General features: G+C 43.3%; 1 protein-coding gene across 1 annotated transcript in view; it reads right to left on the bottom strand.

Annotated features, from left to right (window-relative positions):
- KPNA7 (karyopherin subunit alpha 7) overlaps positions 1-12,217 on the bottom strand; it is a 34,076-nt gene extending 21,859 nt beyond the window's left edge. The window contains exons 1-2 of the mRNA XM_032266538.1: positions 11,877-12,217; positions 7,651-7,785 (exon numbers count right to left, since the gene is read on the bottom strand). Of these exons, the coding sequence (XP_032122429.1) occupies positions 7,651-7,785; positions 11,877-12,005 (264 nt within the window). The 5' untranslated portion in view covers positions 12,006-12,217. The remainder of the gene's footprint in view (positions 1-7,650; positions 7,786-11,876) is intronic.
- Positions 12,218-12,761: the final 544 nt, after the last annotated feature.

Genomic DNA, 12,761 nt, shown 5'->3' with positions numbered 1-12,761 from the left:
GCATGATGAAATGCTCTTATAGTCCTAGCCACTCACAAGGCTGGGGCAGGAGAATAGCTGGAAGTCGGGAGGCAGAGGTTGCAGTGATCCACTGCACTCCAGCCCACCAGAGACTCTGTCTCAAAAAAAAAAAAAAAAAAAAAAGAATCATGAGAGCTTTGTGGCACTTTGCCTTATTCCTGTCCACCCTCAGCTCCATGGTAGCCTTGAAAACCAATAGTCCACAATCATTGTGTGAAACCAATGGCCACCACAGCCACCAGAAGAGGCAAAATGGGTAGGTGCTCCTTTGAAGCTCCATTCCCAGAAAATTATTATTTGATCTTCCTGGTCATTCCCTGAAAGATCCCACTTACAGACCATGCTGACTCAGAGCTTACTCAAGGTGAAAAGTCCTTTCCCTAAGAATGTTCATTGAAAACGGAGTAAGTTGTTTAACTTCACAGCTACCTGTGAGGTTGAATAACAGTTGGGATAAACAAGAGGCTAACACAAAAACTTGAAAGGAATATCTGAGGAATTAGATGTCCATTGGGGCTTTGAAAGCTCTGACATATTCCTAAGAATCTAGGAGGTCATGTGCACGTATAGGGCTATGCACATGCTATAAACAATAACAACAAAAACTAAGACCCTCAGCTCTCACCTCTCGCTGATCTTAAGGCTCTATGCAAACAGGAAGTGAAGGCTTACGGCAGAATTGTCAACTGCCTGGCTGAGTGATGAAGGCATGTCCCCAACACACAGCTTCTTGGCAAAAATTGAGTGTTCTTTTCCTTGTGGTTCCAAGTGTTAAAATAAATCTCGGATTAGTTGACAGTAAGCAAACTGAGCAGAGACTTCAGTAGCCACACATCACAAAAAATACAGATTTTAGATAATTTGTTCAGAAATTACTAAACAAGTACAGCCAGCAACAACAACAAACCCTGAGGCAATGGAAAATCTGATTTCTAGAGTTGTCACACTATTTTAAATGACAAGTTTTCAACAATTATGAGACAAGCAAAGAAAGTGGGACACACACATATACATATATATGTGGGAAAAAAGCAATCAATAGAAATGGTCTCTGAGGAGACCAGATGTTCAACTAGAAAAAGATTTTAAATATAGTCAAAGAACTCAAGTAAACCATGTCTAAAGAACTAAAGTACAAGAATGAGGTCTCAGCAAATAGGGAATATCAATGAGCAGATATAAGTTATTAGAAGGATCCAGATATAAATTCTGGAATTGGAGAATACAATAACTGAAACAAAAAATTCACTAAAGGGGCTTAACAGCAGATTTAAGCCGATGGAATACAGCAGCAATGAAGCTGAAGATAGGTTATGTGAAATTACCCAGTCTGAGAAAGATAACACACAGAAGAAACTGAAGATGAAAACTGACAGATTTTTAGAGATCTGTGGAACACCCTCAAGGATACCAACAAATGCACAATAGGAAGGAGAGGAGGGAAAGAGGTAGAAAGTATATTTAAAGAAATAATGGACAAAGACATTCCCAAATCCAACAGAATAATTAGTCTACACATCTGAAAAGCTCAATGAACTCCAAATAGAATAAATCCCAAGATCCAGACATATTATAATCTAACTGTTGAAAGCCAAAACTATAGAATCAAAAACATTGAAACCAGCAAGAGAGAAGCAACTCATGTACACAGCCTCAATAAGATTAACAGCTGATCTCTTATCAGAAAATGTCAAGGCCAAAAAGCTGAGGTGCAGTGAGCCAAGAACACACCATTGCACTCCAGCCTGGAGTACAAGAGCAAAACTCCATCTCAAAACAGAAGAAAAAAAAAATCTTTACCAACTTTACAAAAGAAATTTCTCACTCATTCTTTGAGGCTAGTATTGCTTTCATACCAAACCAAGGACATTACAAGAATAGTACACACCAATATCCCGTATAACTACAGATGCAAAATTCAACAAAATAGGAGGAAACCAAATGCATAAACATATGAAACATATGAGCAACATATTGGTCATCATGATGAATTAGGATTTAATCCAGGAATTCAGAAGTGGTTTAACATGTGAAAAAAATCAACATAGTACCCTGTATTAGTAAAAAGGGAAACCCACATGATCATCTCAATGCAGAAAAAGCATTTGACAAAATTCAACATACTTTCATAATTTAAAAAACACTCAACAAACTGATATAAAAGGTAACTTCATTTTGATAAAGGCATCTACAAAAAACTCAGAAGTAACCTCATTCTTAATGGTGAAAGTCTAAAGATTTCCCCCAAGATCAGGAATAAGACAAGGATGCTGCTCTTTTCACTTTTATCCAACATGGTATTGGAAGTTCTAGATGCATTAATTAGGCAATGAATAAAGTGCACCCAGATTGGAAAGGAAGGAATAAAACTATTTGCAAGTGACAATCTTTTTTCCCCTGAGACACAGTCTTGCTCTGTCGTCCAGGCTGGAGTGCAGTAGCGTAATATCAGCTCATTGCAACTAGCACCTCCTGGGTTCAAGTGATTCTCCTGCCTCAGCCTCCCAAGTAGCTGGGATTACAGGCACGTGCCACCGTGCCCAGCTAATTATTGTATTTTTAGTAGAGATGGGATTTCACTACGTTGGCCAGGCTGGTCTCAAACTCTTGACCTCGTGATCTGCCCACCTCAGCCTCCCAAAGTGCCAAGTGCTGGGATTATAGGTGTGGGCCACCAAGCCTGGCCAACATAATCTTATATACAGAAAATCCTAAGGAATTTACACAAAAAGCCTAGAGCTAATAAATTCAGCTAGGTTGCAGAATTGATATACAAAACTTAATTGTATTTTTACACACTAACAGTGATCAAAAATCAAAATAAAGCAATTTATAATAACATAAAAACAATGAAATGCTTAATAATAAACTTATCGAAAGAAATGCGAGTTATATGATGCAAACTGTAAAAAATTAATAAAGAGAACTGAAATAAATGAAAAGGTATCCCATGTTCATGGACGGGAAGACTTCATATTAAGATGGCAATATTTCACCTTATAGGTTCAATGACTCCACTCTATAGGTTCAATGCAATCTCCATCAAAAGCTGAGCTGCCTTTATTGAATAAATTGACAAGCTGATTTTAAAATTCGTATAGAAATACAAAGGATCCAGAATAGCCAAAATTATATTGAAAAAAGGACAAAGCTGAAAGACTCACACTTCTCAATTTCAAAACTTACCACAAAACTGCAGTAATCAAATATTTGATGACACAGAGATAAACATATAGATCAATGGAAGAGAACTGACAGTCCACAGATGAACCCTTATATTCACGGTCAATTGATTTTTTGACAAATATACAAAGAAAATTCAATGGGTAGAAAACAGTCTCATCAAATAATTGTGCTGGTTCAACTATGTATCATATGCAAAAGCACAAAGTTGGACTCCTACTCCCACTATTTACAAAAATTAACTCCAAATGGCTCAAAGGCCTAAAAGTAAGAGCTAAAATTATAAACTCTTATAAAGAAACATAAGCATAAATCTTTGTGACCTTAGATTAGGCAATGGATTCTTGAATATGACACCTAAAACACAGCAAAGAAAATAAGCCAGATTTCTTCAAAATTAAAAACTTTTATGCTTCATAGGATACTATCAAGAAAGTGAAAATATATTTCAGTAGAGCAGTAGAATATATTTGCAAGTCATATCTGCTAAGGTTTAATATCTAGAATATATAAGGAATTCTTACAACTCAATAAAACCCAACTTATTTGACTTAAAAATAGACAAAGGGCTTAAATAGACTACCTTCCCCCCTCCCCCACCCAGGCTGGAGTGCTGTGGCATGATCTCAGCTCACTGCAACCTCTGCCTCCTGGGTTCAAGCAATTCTCCTTCTCAGTCTCCTGAGTAGCTGGGGTTACAGGCACCCACAACCACACCTGGATAATTTTTTTTTATTTTTACTAGAGATGGGATTTCACCATGTTGGCCAGGCTAGTCTCAAACTGCTGACCTCAAGTGATCCACCCACCTTGGCCTCCCAAAGTGCTGGGATTACAGGGGCCAGGAGTTCAAGACCAGACTGGGCAACATAGTGAGACCCCCATCTCTACCAAAAAAAAAATGTTTAAATTAGCCAGGTGTGGTGGTGTATGCCTGTAGTCCCCCCTACTTGGGAGGCTGAGGCAAGAGGATTGCTTGAGCCCAGGAGTTTGAGGCTGCAGTGAGCTATGATCATACCACTGCACTCCAGCCTGGGTGACACAGCAAGACTCTGTTTCAAAACATCAACAACAACAACAACAACAACAACAACAACAAAAGGTAAAACATGAAAATCATAAAATCATAGTAACATAGCTTTTTGAACCCACTAGATAGCTATAATTTTTTAAAATAAACAATAACAAGTATTGTTAGGAATGTCAAGATGTATGATGGTGGAACCACTTTAGAAAACAGCTTGACATCATATGTTTCCTATTGCTGCTGCAAAAGCTACCACAGACTTAGTGGCTTAGAACACACAGACTTATTCCTGTGATTTGGAAGGTCAGAAGTTCATAATAGATTTCACTGGGCTAAAATTAAGATATCAACAGGGCTGGTTCCCCCTGAAGTCTCTGAGAGGAGAATCTGTTTCCTTGCTCTTTTCAGCTTCTCATGGAATCACCTATATTCCTTGATTTGTGGTCCCACCCTCCATCTTCAAAGCACACCATGCTAATATCTGCCCACCTCCCCACATGTGGTTTTTTGTTTTGTTTTGTTTTGTTTTTAAACAGAGTCTTGCTCTGTCACCCAGGCTGGAGTGCAGTGGTGTGATCTCGGCTCACTGCAACCTCTGCCTCCCAGGCTCCAGTGATTCTCCTTCCTCCACCTCCTGAGTAGCTGAGATTACAGGCACACATCACCACATCCAGCTAATTTTTGTGTTTTTGGTAGAGACAGGGTTTCACCATGTTGGCCAGGCTGGAATTGAACTCCTGACCTCAAGTGATCCTCCCACCTTGGCCTCCCAACGTGCTGGGATTACAGGTGTGCGCCACCACACCCGGCTAATTTTTGTATTTTTAGTAGAGACGAGGTTTCACCATGTTGACCAGGCTGGTCTCGAGCACCTGATCTCAAGTGATCCTCCTGCCTCAGCCTCCCAAAGTGCTGGGATTACAGGCACAAGCCACCATCCCTCGCATCTGCTTTTATCATCACATTGCTCTTCTTATAAGACCCATCGAATGCCAGGCCCACCCATATAATACAGAATCACCTCTCTATCTCAAAGTTCTTAACTTGATCACATCTACAGGGTCCCTTTTGTCATAGAGCGACATTCACATATTTGGGGATTAGAAGATGCAGACACTTGGGGTGCCACGATACAGTCTACCACAAAGAGTGAAACAGACTCAGCATATAACCTAGTTATTCTCAGTGGAACTGAAGACATCCATCCACATAAAAACTTGTACACAGATGTTAATGACAGCACTCATCATAATAACCAAAAAGTGGAAACAACTCAAATGTCCCCCAACTAATAAATGGATAAACAGGCCGGGCACGGTGGCTCATGCCTGTAATCCCAGCACTTTGGGACGCCAAGGTGGGCGGATTGCTTGAGGTCACAAGTTCAAGACCAGCCTGGCCAACATGGTGAAATCCCATTTCTACTACAATACAAAAATTAGCCGGGCATGATGGCATGCGCCTCTAATCCCAGTTACTTGGGAGGCTGAGGCAGGGGAATCGCTTGGTCTCAGGAGGCGAAAGTTGCAGTGAGCCGAGATTGCGCCACTGCATTCCAGCCTGGGAGACAGAGTGAGACTTATATTTATTTATCTTATAGACAAATAGATACACAAACTGTGGTCTACCCATACAACAGAGTATCACTCTGTCCAAAAGGAAGGAAGTACTGATACAGGCTACAACATGAACTTTGAAAACATGAAAGCTAAACACAAAAGCTTGCATGTTGTATGATTGCATTTATAGGGAATGTATAGAAGAGGTTATTCCAGAGACAGAAAGTAGACTAGTGTTTGCAGAGACTATAGCGGGTGAGGAATGGGGAGTGACTACTGAATGAGTGTGGAGTTTCTATTTGAGGTGATGAGTAGTTTCTGGAATTATCTAGTGGTGATGGTTGCACAACTTGGTGACTACTCGAAACCACTGATTAGGTACTTCAAGAGTGAATTTTGAAGTATGAGTTATACCTACGTTTCTTTAAATAATAATAATTTTTTAAAAAGGCTAATATAGAACCAAAAGGTAAGCAACTTTTTTTTTTTTTTTTTTTGAGATGGAGTCTTGCTCTGTCACCCAGGCTGGAGAGCAGTGGAACGATCTTGGCTCACTGCAACCTCTGCTCCCCAGGTTCAAGTGATACTCCTGCCTCAGCCTCCTGAATAGCTGGGATTACAGACACACGCCACCACGCCCGGCTAGTTTTCGTATTTTTAGTAGAGACTGGGTTTCACCATGTTGGCGAGGCTGATCTCAAACTGCTGACCTCAGGTGATCCACCCGCCTCAGCCTCCCCAAGTGTTGGGATTACAGGTGTGAGCCACTGCATCTGGCCTTATTTTCCCTTTTGTTTCATACCTTTCTTGGATGGGGGATTCCAGGGACTGCTCCAAACAAATTAAGCTAACTAGAGATATAGTTCGGATTCCTATGGCAATTCAGAGAATGACTACTCATTTCATTGATGAATGGGAAGGCACCATTGGACCCACGTGGTAAAAATGAAAGTAGACTGTGCCGTCTAAGAGCCCTAAGCCTAGCAGGGTAAAAAGGGTACATGTGGGTAAAGGTAGGACACAGACAGTGGTGTACCCCAAAAGACATATAGAGGCAACATTATTGAGGTGCTAAGAAGGGAAACTTCCTGGTCAAGGCATTCGGGATTCACAGAAACCAAACTAATCTTGAAGTCAACCCAGAATCTGCATTTAATGAGGTTGCGGTAGATGGAGAAGGGAAGACTTAACCCATTCAAGGACTAGATGCCTCCACTGAGAAATAACCTTCACCCACACTCATTTCCTCAGTTTTCAGGCTTACAGGTAGCAAGTGAATTTTCAATTAGAAATATCACCTTTTTGGCCAGGTGCAGTGATTTACGCCTGTAATCCCAGCACTTTGGGAGGCCGAGGCGGGCAGATCACCTGAGGTCAGGAGTTAGAGGCCAGCCTGACCAACATGGAGAAACTCCATCTCTACTAAAAATACAAAATTAGCTGGGTGTGGTGGTGCATGTCTGCAATCTCAGCTACTTGAGAGACTAAGGCAGTCACTTGAACCCAGGAGGTGGAGGTTGCAGTGAGCCAAGATCATGCCATTGCACTCCAGCCTGGGAAACAAGAACGAAACTCTGTTTCAAAAAAAAAAAAAAAGTAAACAAGTAAAATAAAAAAAAAAAGAAATAGCACCCTTTCCATCCCCACTAGGATCTAGATTCCACAGCTCACAAACACAGGAGTAATGGCCATTTTCCTTTTGACAAAGGCAGTTTAGCTCAAACCGTGATCTCTTCACTCTTTTCTTTAAAAGCCCCAAATGGGAGTTTGCAAGTTCTGAATCTATTAAGCATTTACCAGTCAGAGACACTTACTAAGAATATATTTTGCACAAGACTGCTCTAAACACTATATACTGACCGCCACCCCTTTGGCTGTTTTTTCAGAAGGTGTGTCAGGGAAGAAGTTGGTGATATTCCTTCTTTTTAAGGTCTGCTCATCTTTCTTGGCCTTTCGGAGCTTCAGGCTGACTGCCATCCTCTGCTGTCGCCTCAGCTAGTGAGGAAAAGAAATTGGAGCATTTAGAACCAGGAGTGGGATGTCACCACATTTAGTCTGTCAAACACATTTCAAAGTATCCAATCTCATTTTTACAAATCCAACAGGCTGAAAGAGTTCAGATCACAGTTAATAAATCATCTCAGCTGTTTACATCCTCTTCTGCTTTCTCTTCTACCATGTCTAGAAAATAATTCGATCTTCGTTCCAAAATAAAGCAAGACCATGTACAACCTTGACAGGTCAGGATTCTCAGCTGTAAAAACACCTTGGCAAAGAATCCCATTGCCCTCCATAACTCTGAACACATGTTCACCAATGCTGATCAGTTCCTGAAGAGTATGGCTGCTTCCTGAATGTACCCAGGCCTTTTCGGTGGTGGTTTGACAGGTGGTGCCATGGATGATCAGGGGACTGTCCATGTCCTAGATGCCCTGATCATTTCCACTACTTTTTTGAGATGGAGTTTCACTCTGTCACCCAGGCTAGAGTGCAGTGACGTGATCTCGGCTTACTGCAACCTCTGCCTCTGGGGTTCAAACCATTCTCGTGTCTCAGCCTCTCAAATAGCTGGGATCACAGGCATGCATCACCACACCTGCTAATTTTTGTATTTTTAGCAGAGACAGGATTTCACCATGTTGGCCAGGCTGGTCTCAAATTCCTGGGCTCAAGTGATCCACCTGCCTCAGCCTCCAAAAATGCTGGGATTACAGGCTTAGCAACTGCGCGTGGCCCATTTCCACTATTAATGAAACCTGTCTGTAAGCCATAAGGCCTTCATCCCCAAGACTACGTACTGAGGGTGATTAAAATTAAAACAAGGCTGGGCATGGCAACTCATGCCTGTAATCCCAGCACTTTGGGAGTTCAAGGCAGGAGGATCACTTAAGGCCAGGTATTCCAGACCAGCCTGGACAACATAGCAAAATCCTATCTCTACCAAAAAAAAAAAAAAAAATTAGCTGGGCATGGTGGCATGTACATATAGTCCCAGCTACTTGGGAGGCTAAGGTGGGAGGATCCCTTAAGCCAGAGAGGTCTAGGCTGCTTTGAGTTGTGATTGTACCACTGCACTCCAGCCTGAGCAATAGACTGAGACCCTGCCTCTAAAACACACACACACACACACACACACACACACTCTCTCACACACTCGCATACTCTCGCACACACTTGCACACACTCACACTCACACACACACTCACACTCTTTCTCCTTTTGTCAGTTAATGACTCAAACTTTATAGTGTTGAGAATCCTGAGGAAAATGACCTAAACTTTCTAGATAACTGAGTTTAAACTGAAGTCTTAAAGAGTAATTATAAAGAAGTCACAATATATGAGATACTTCTGGTTCCTTAAGCTATTTAATTCTTGTTTGAAAAAGGGTCATCAGCCAAGTATGGTGGCTCAGACCTGCAATCTCAGCACTTCGTGAGGCCGAGGCAGGAGGACTGCTTGAGCTCAGGAGTTCAAGATCAATCTGGCCAACATGGTAAGACCCTGTCTCTACAAAAAATTAGCTGGGCATGATGCTACTTGGGAGGCTAAGGTGGGAGGATCACTTGAGCCTGGGAGGCAGAGGCTGTGACGAACTATGATCATGCCACGGCACTCCAGCCTGGATGACAGTGAGACCGTGATCAAATAATAGCAATAATAATAAAAGGAAAAAATTTTAAAGGGCCATGGTGGCATTATATGGCAAGGCAGGAACACCTGTGGGAATCATTGAGTCCATCATGCTCTTGCCCCATGGCTAGGCAGACCTTCCCTGTGAAAAGTTTTGTATGTTTCTCTCTTCCCTTTGGCAGGCCCTCCCTGTTGTTGTCCATGTGGAGAACTCAATTCCTTTGTTCTGACTGGTTTCCTTTAATTGCAGTGGTCCTAGAAGCCAGACAGCTTCATTGTTGGAACAGGTTACTATAAGAGGGATTTGGTTCCTGATGGTGGCCTGACCAGGTTGCTGTCACCCTGTGCTTCCCTCATCCCTAGTCAGGCTTTCAGATTCCCAAAGCAGAGCTAACCTTCTATGATGCCAGTCAAGATGCAGAGATGGGGCCAGGCGTGGTGGCTCATGCCTGTAATCCCAGTACTTTGGGAGGCCGAGGAGGGCGGATCACTTAAGGCCAGGAGTTTGAGACCAGCCTGGACAACATGGCAAAACCCTGCCTTCACTAAAAATACAAAAATTAGCTGGGCATAGTGGTGCACGCCTGTAATCCCAGGTACTTGGAAGACTGAGGCATGAGAATTGCTTGAACTTGGGAGGCAGAAGTTGGACTGAGCCAGGATTACAACACTGCACTCCAGCCTGGGGTACAAAGCGAGTCTTCATCTAAAAAAAAAAGATATGGAGATACAGAACTAGCAACAGAAAACTATGCAACCAAAGAAGCTGAGTCAGAGTTAGAATCATATAAACAGCACAGACTCCCCAGCCGCAGCCCTTGGGCTCAGCCTGGCAGCAAGAACGACTCATCATTGACATGAGCAGTTGTAGTTAAACACCTATATGCTGGCCCTTGGAGATAAATATATCCAGCCCCTGTGAGATAAATAGCAGCCTGTGTTTTCCGGTTTTTTTTTTTTTTTTTTTTTTTTTTTTTTTTTTTGAGATGGAATCTCACACTGTTTTCCAGGCTGGAGGGCAGTGGCGCAGTCTCAGTTCACTGCAACTGCAACTTCTGCCTCCCAGATTCAAGCGATTCTCCTGCCTCAGCCTCCCAAGTGGCTGGGATTGCAGGCACCCACCACCACGCCCAGCTAATTTTTTATATTTTTAATAGAGACAGGGTTTCACCATGTTGGCCAGGCTGGTCTCGAACTCCTGACCTCAGGTGATCTGCTCGCCTCAGTCTCCCAAAGTGCTGGGATTACAGGCATGAGCCGCTGCGCCCGGCCCAGCCTGGTTTTTTGTTTGGTTTTGTTTTAGAGACAGGATCTGGCTCTGTCTCCCAGGCTGGAGTGCAGAGGTGTAATCACAGTTCACTGTAGCCTTGAACTCCTAGGCTCAAGCAATCCTCCCACCTCAGCCTCCTCAGTAATAGACTACAGGCACACGCCTCCATATCTAGCTGATTGTTGTAGGGTTGCAGGTCTTGCACCCCTGTCCTCAAGCGATCCTCCCACCTCAGCTTCCCAAAGTGCTGCGAACACAGGCATGAGCCACCACGCCTAACCATGAAGCCCTGTTTTATGGATGAAGAAACTGGGCTTCTGAAATAAAATAATTGCCAGAGCCCATAGAAACTTGGAATTCACAGTTGTCTGGCTCCCACCTTTAATACTTTATGATGAAAATAGCAAACATACAGAAAAGTTGAAAGGATAATTCAAGGGAACACTCAGGCATCTATCTAAAAATATTTTGCTGTATTTGCCTTGTCAACCCATCTCTCTACCACCAACCACCACCACCCCTGCTTTTTTTTTTTTTTTTTTTGAGACAGGCCTCTGTCACCAGGCCTGAGTGTAGTGGTGAGAGCTCAGCTCACTGCAACCTCAGCCTCCTGAGTTCAAGCTATTCTCCTGCCTCAGCCTCTCAAGTAGCTGGGACTACAGGTATGCACCACTATGCCTGGCTAATTTTTACATTTTTAGTAGAGACAGGGTTTCACCATGTTGGCCAGGATGGTGTTGATCTCTTGACCTCATGATCTGCCCACCTCAGCCTCCCAAAGTGCTGAGAATACAGGCATAAGCTGCTGTACCCCACCCCACCCTCCATTTTTTGAGATGGAATATTGCTCTTGTTGCCCAGGCTGAAGTGCAGTGGCACGATCTCGGGTCACTGCAACCTTCACTTCCTGGGTTCAAGCTATTCTCCTGCCTCACCCTCCCAAGTAGCTGGGAGTACAGGCACCCGTCACCACACCTGGATAATTTTGTATTTTTAGTTGAGATGGTCTTTCACCATGTTTGGTCAGGCTGGTCTTGAACTCCTGACCTCAAGTGATCCACCGGACTTGGCCTCCCAAAGTGCTGGGATTGCAAGTGTGAGCAACTGCGCCTGGCTTCTCCATTCTATTTTTTATGCACATTGCACTGGTCCTTGATAGAAGCATATGGGTGCTTTATACTCACAGAGGCATCTTTGCCTCGGTACTTAAATTTTCTCAGCCTCTCTTCTGGAGCATCTAAACTTGGCATATTGGTGGGTAGTAGTAAGTTACCTGCAGGTTGGACAAGAACAAAGAGATTTTCAGTGCCCATTGTGTAGGTTATTATATCAGTCTTATCAGGCTCTAACCTTTCAAGGGCTTCCAGTGGAACAGAGGACAGACCCAGTAAGTCAGCACTTTTTTCTTTTTTGAGACCAGAGAAGCTGAGTGCAAGTTAGAATCCACATACACAGCACAGACTCCCCATCCCCAGCCCTTGGGCTCAGCCTGGAAGCAAGAACAACAGTCTGGACTTCTCAGTTCCAAGTCCTATGTCTGCAAGGCATGCTTGTTGGCATCAGGGCCTCACTCTGTCACCTGGGCTGGAGTGTAATGGCACAATCATGGCTCACTGCAACCTTGACCTCCAGGACTCAGGTAATCCACCCATTTCAGCCTCTTGAGTAGCTGGGACTATAGGCATGAGCCACCACACCTGGCGTGTGTGTGTGTGTGTGTGTGTGTGTGTGTGTGTGTGTGTATACACAGTAAGTTGGCGTTTCACCATGTTGCTCAGACTGGTCTTGAACTCCTGAGCTCAAGTGATCCTCCCACCTCAGCCTCCCACTTGAAGACAGCTCCTACAAGCATTGCCACGCCAGCTCAGTAGGCTGTGAGCACCGTGAGAGCACCAAGATGACCAGCCCTGGGCATTAACAGTGAAGGAAACCTTTTAAAGTTGCTTTGGCTTCGACTAGGTCCTCAACGAGACAGGTAGGCTGGTTGTAATAAACAGAAGCCTTTCATGCCAGTTGCAGTGGCTCTCGCTATAATCCCAGCACTTTGGGAGGCTGAGGCAGATTAATCA

The sequence above is a fragment of the Sapajus apella genome, unplaced genomic scaffold, assembly GCF_009761245.1.
Source record: "Sapajus apella isolate SASKATOON/1434 unplaced genomic scaffold, GSC_monkey_1.0 scaffold159, whole genome shotgun sequence".
Lineage (NCBI taxonomy): Eukaryota > Metazoa > Chordata > Mammalia > Primates > Cebidae > Sapajus > Sapajus apella.
The sequence above is the reverse complement of the archived record's forward strand: the minus strand, read 5'-3'. Positions and strand labels throughout refer to the sequence as shown.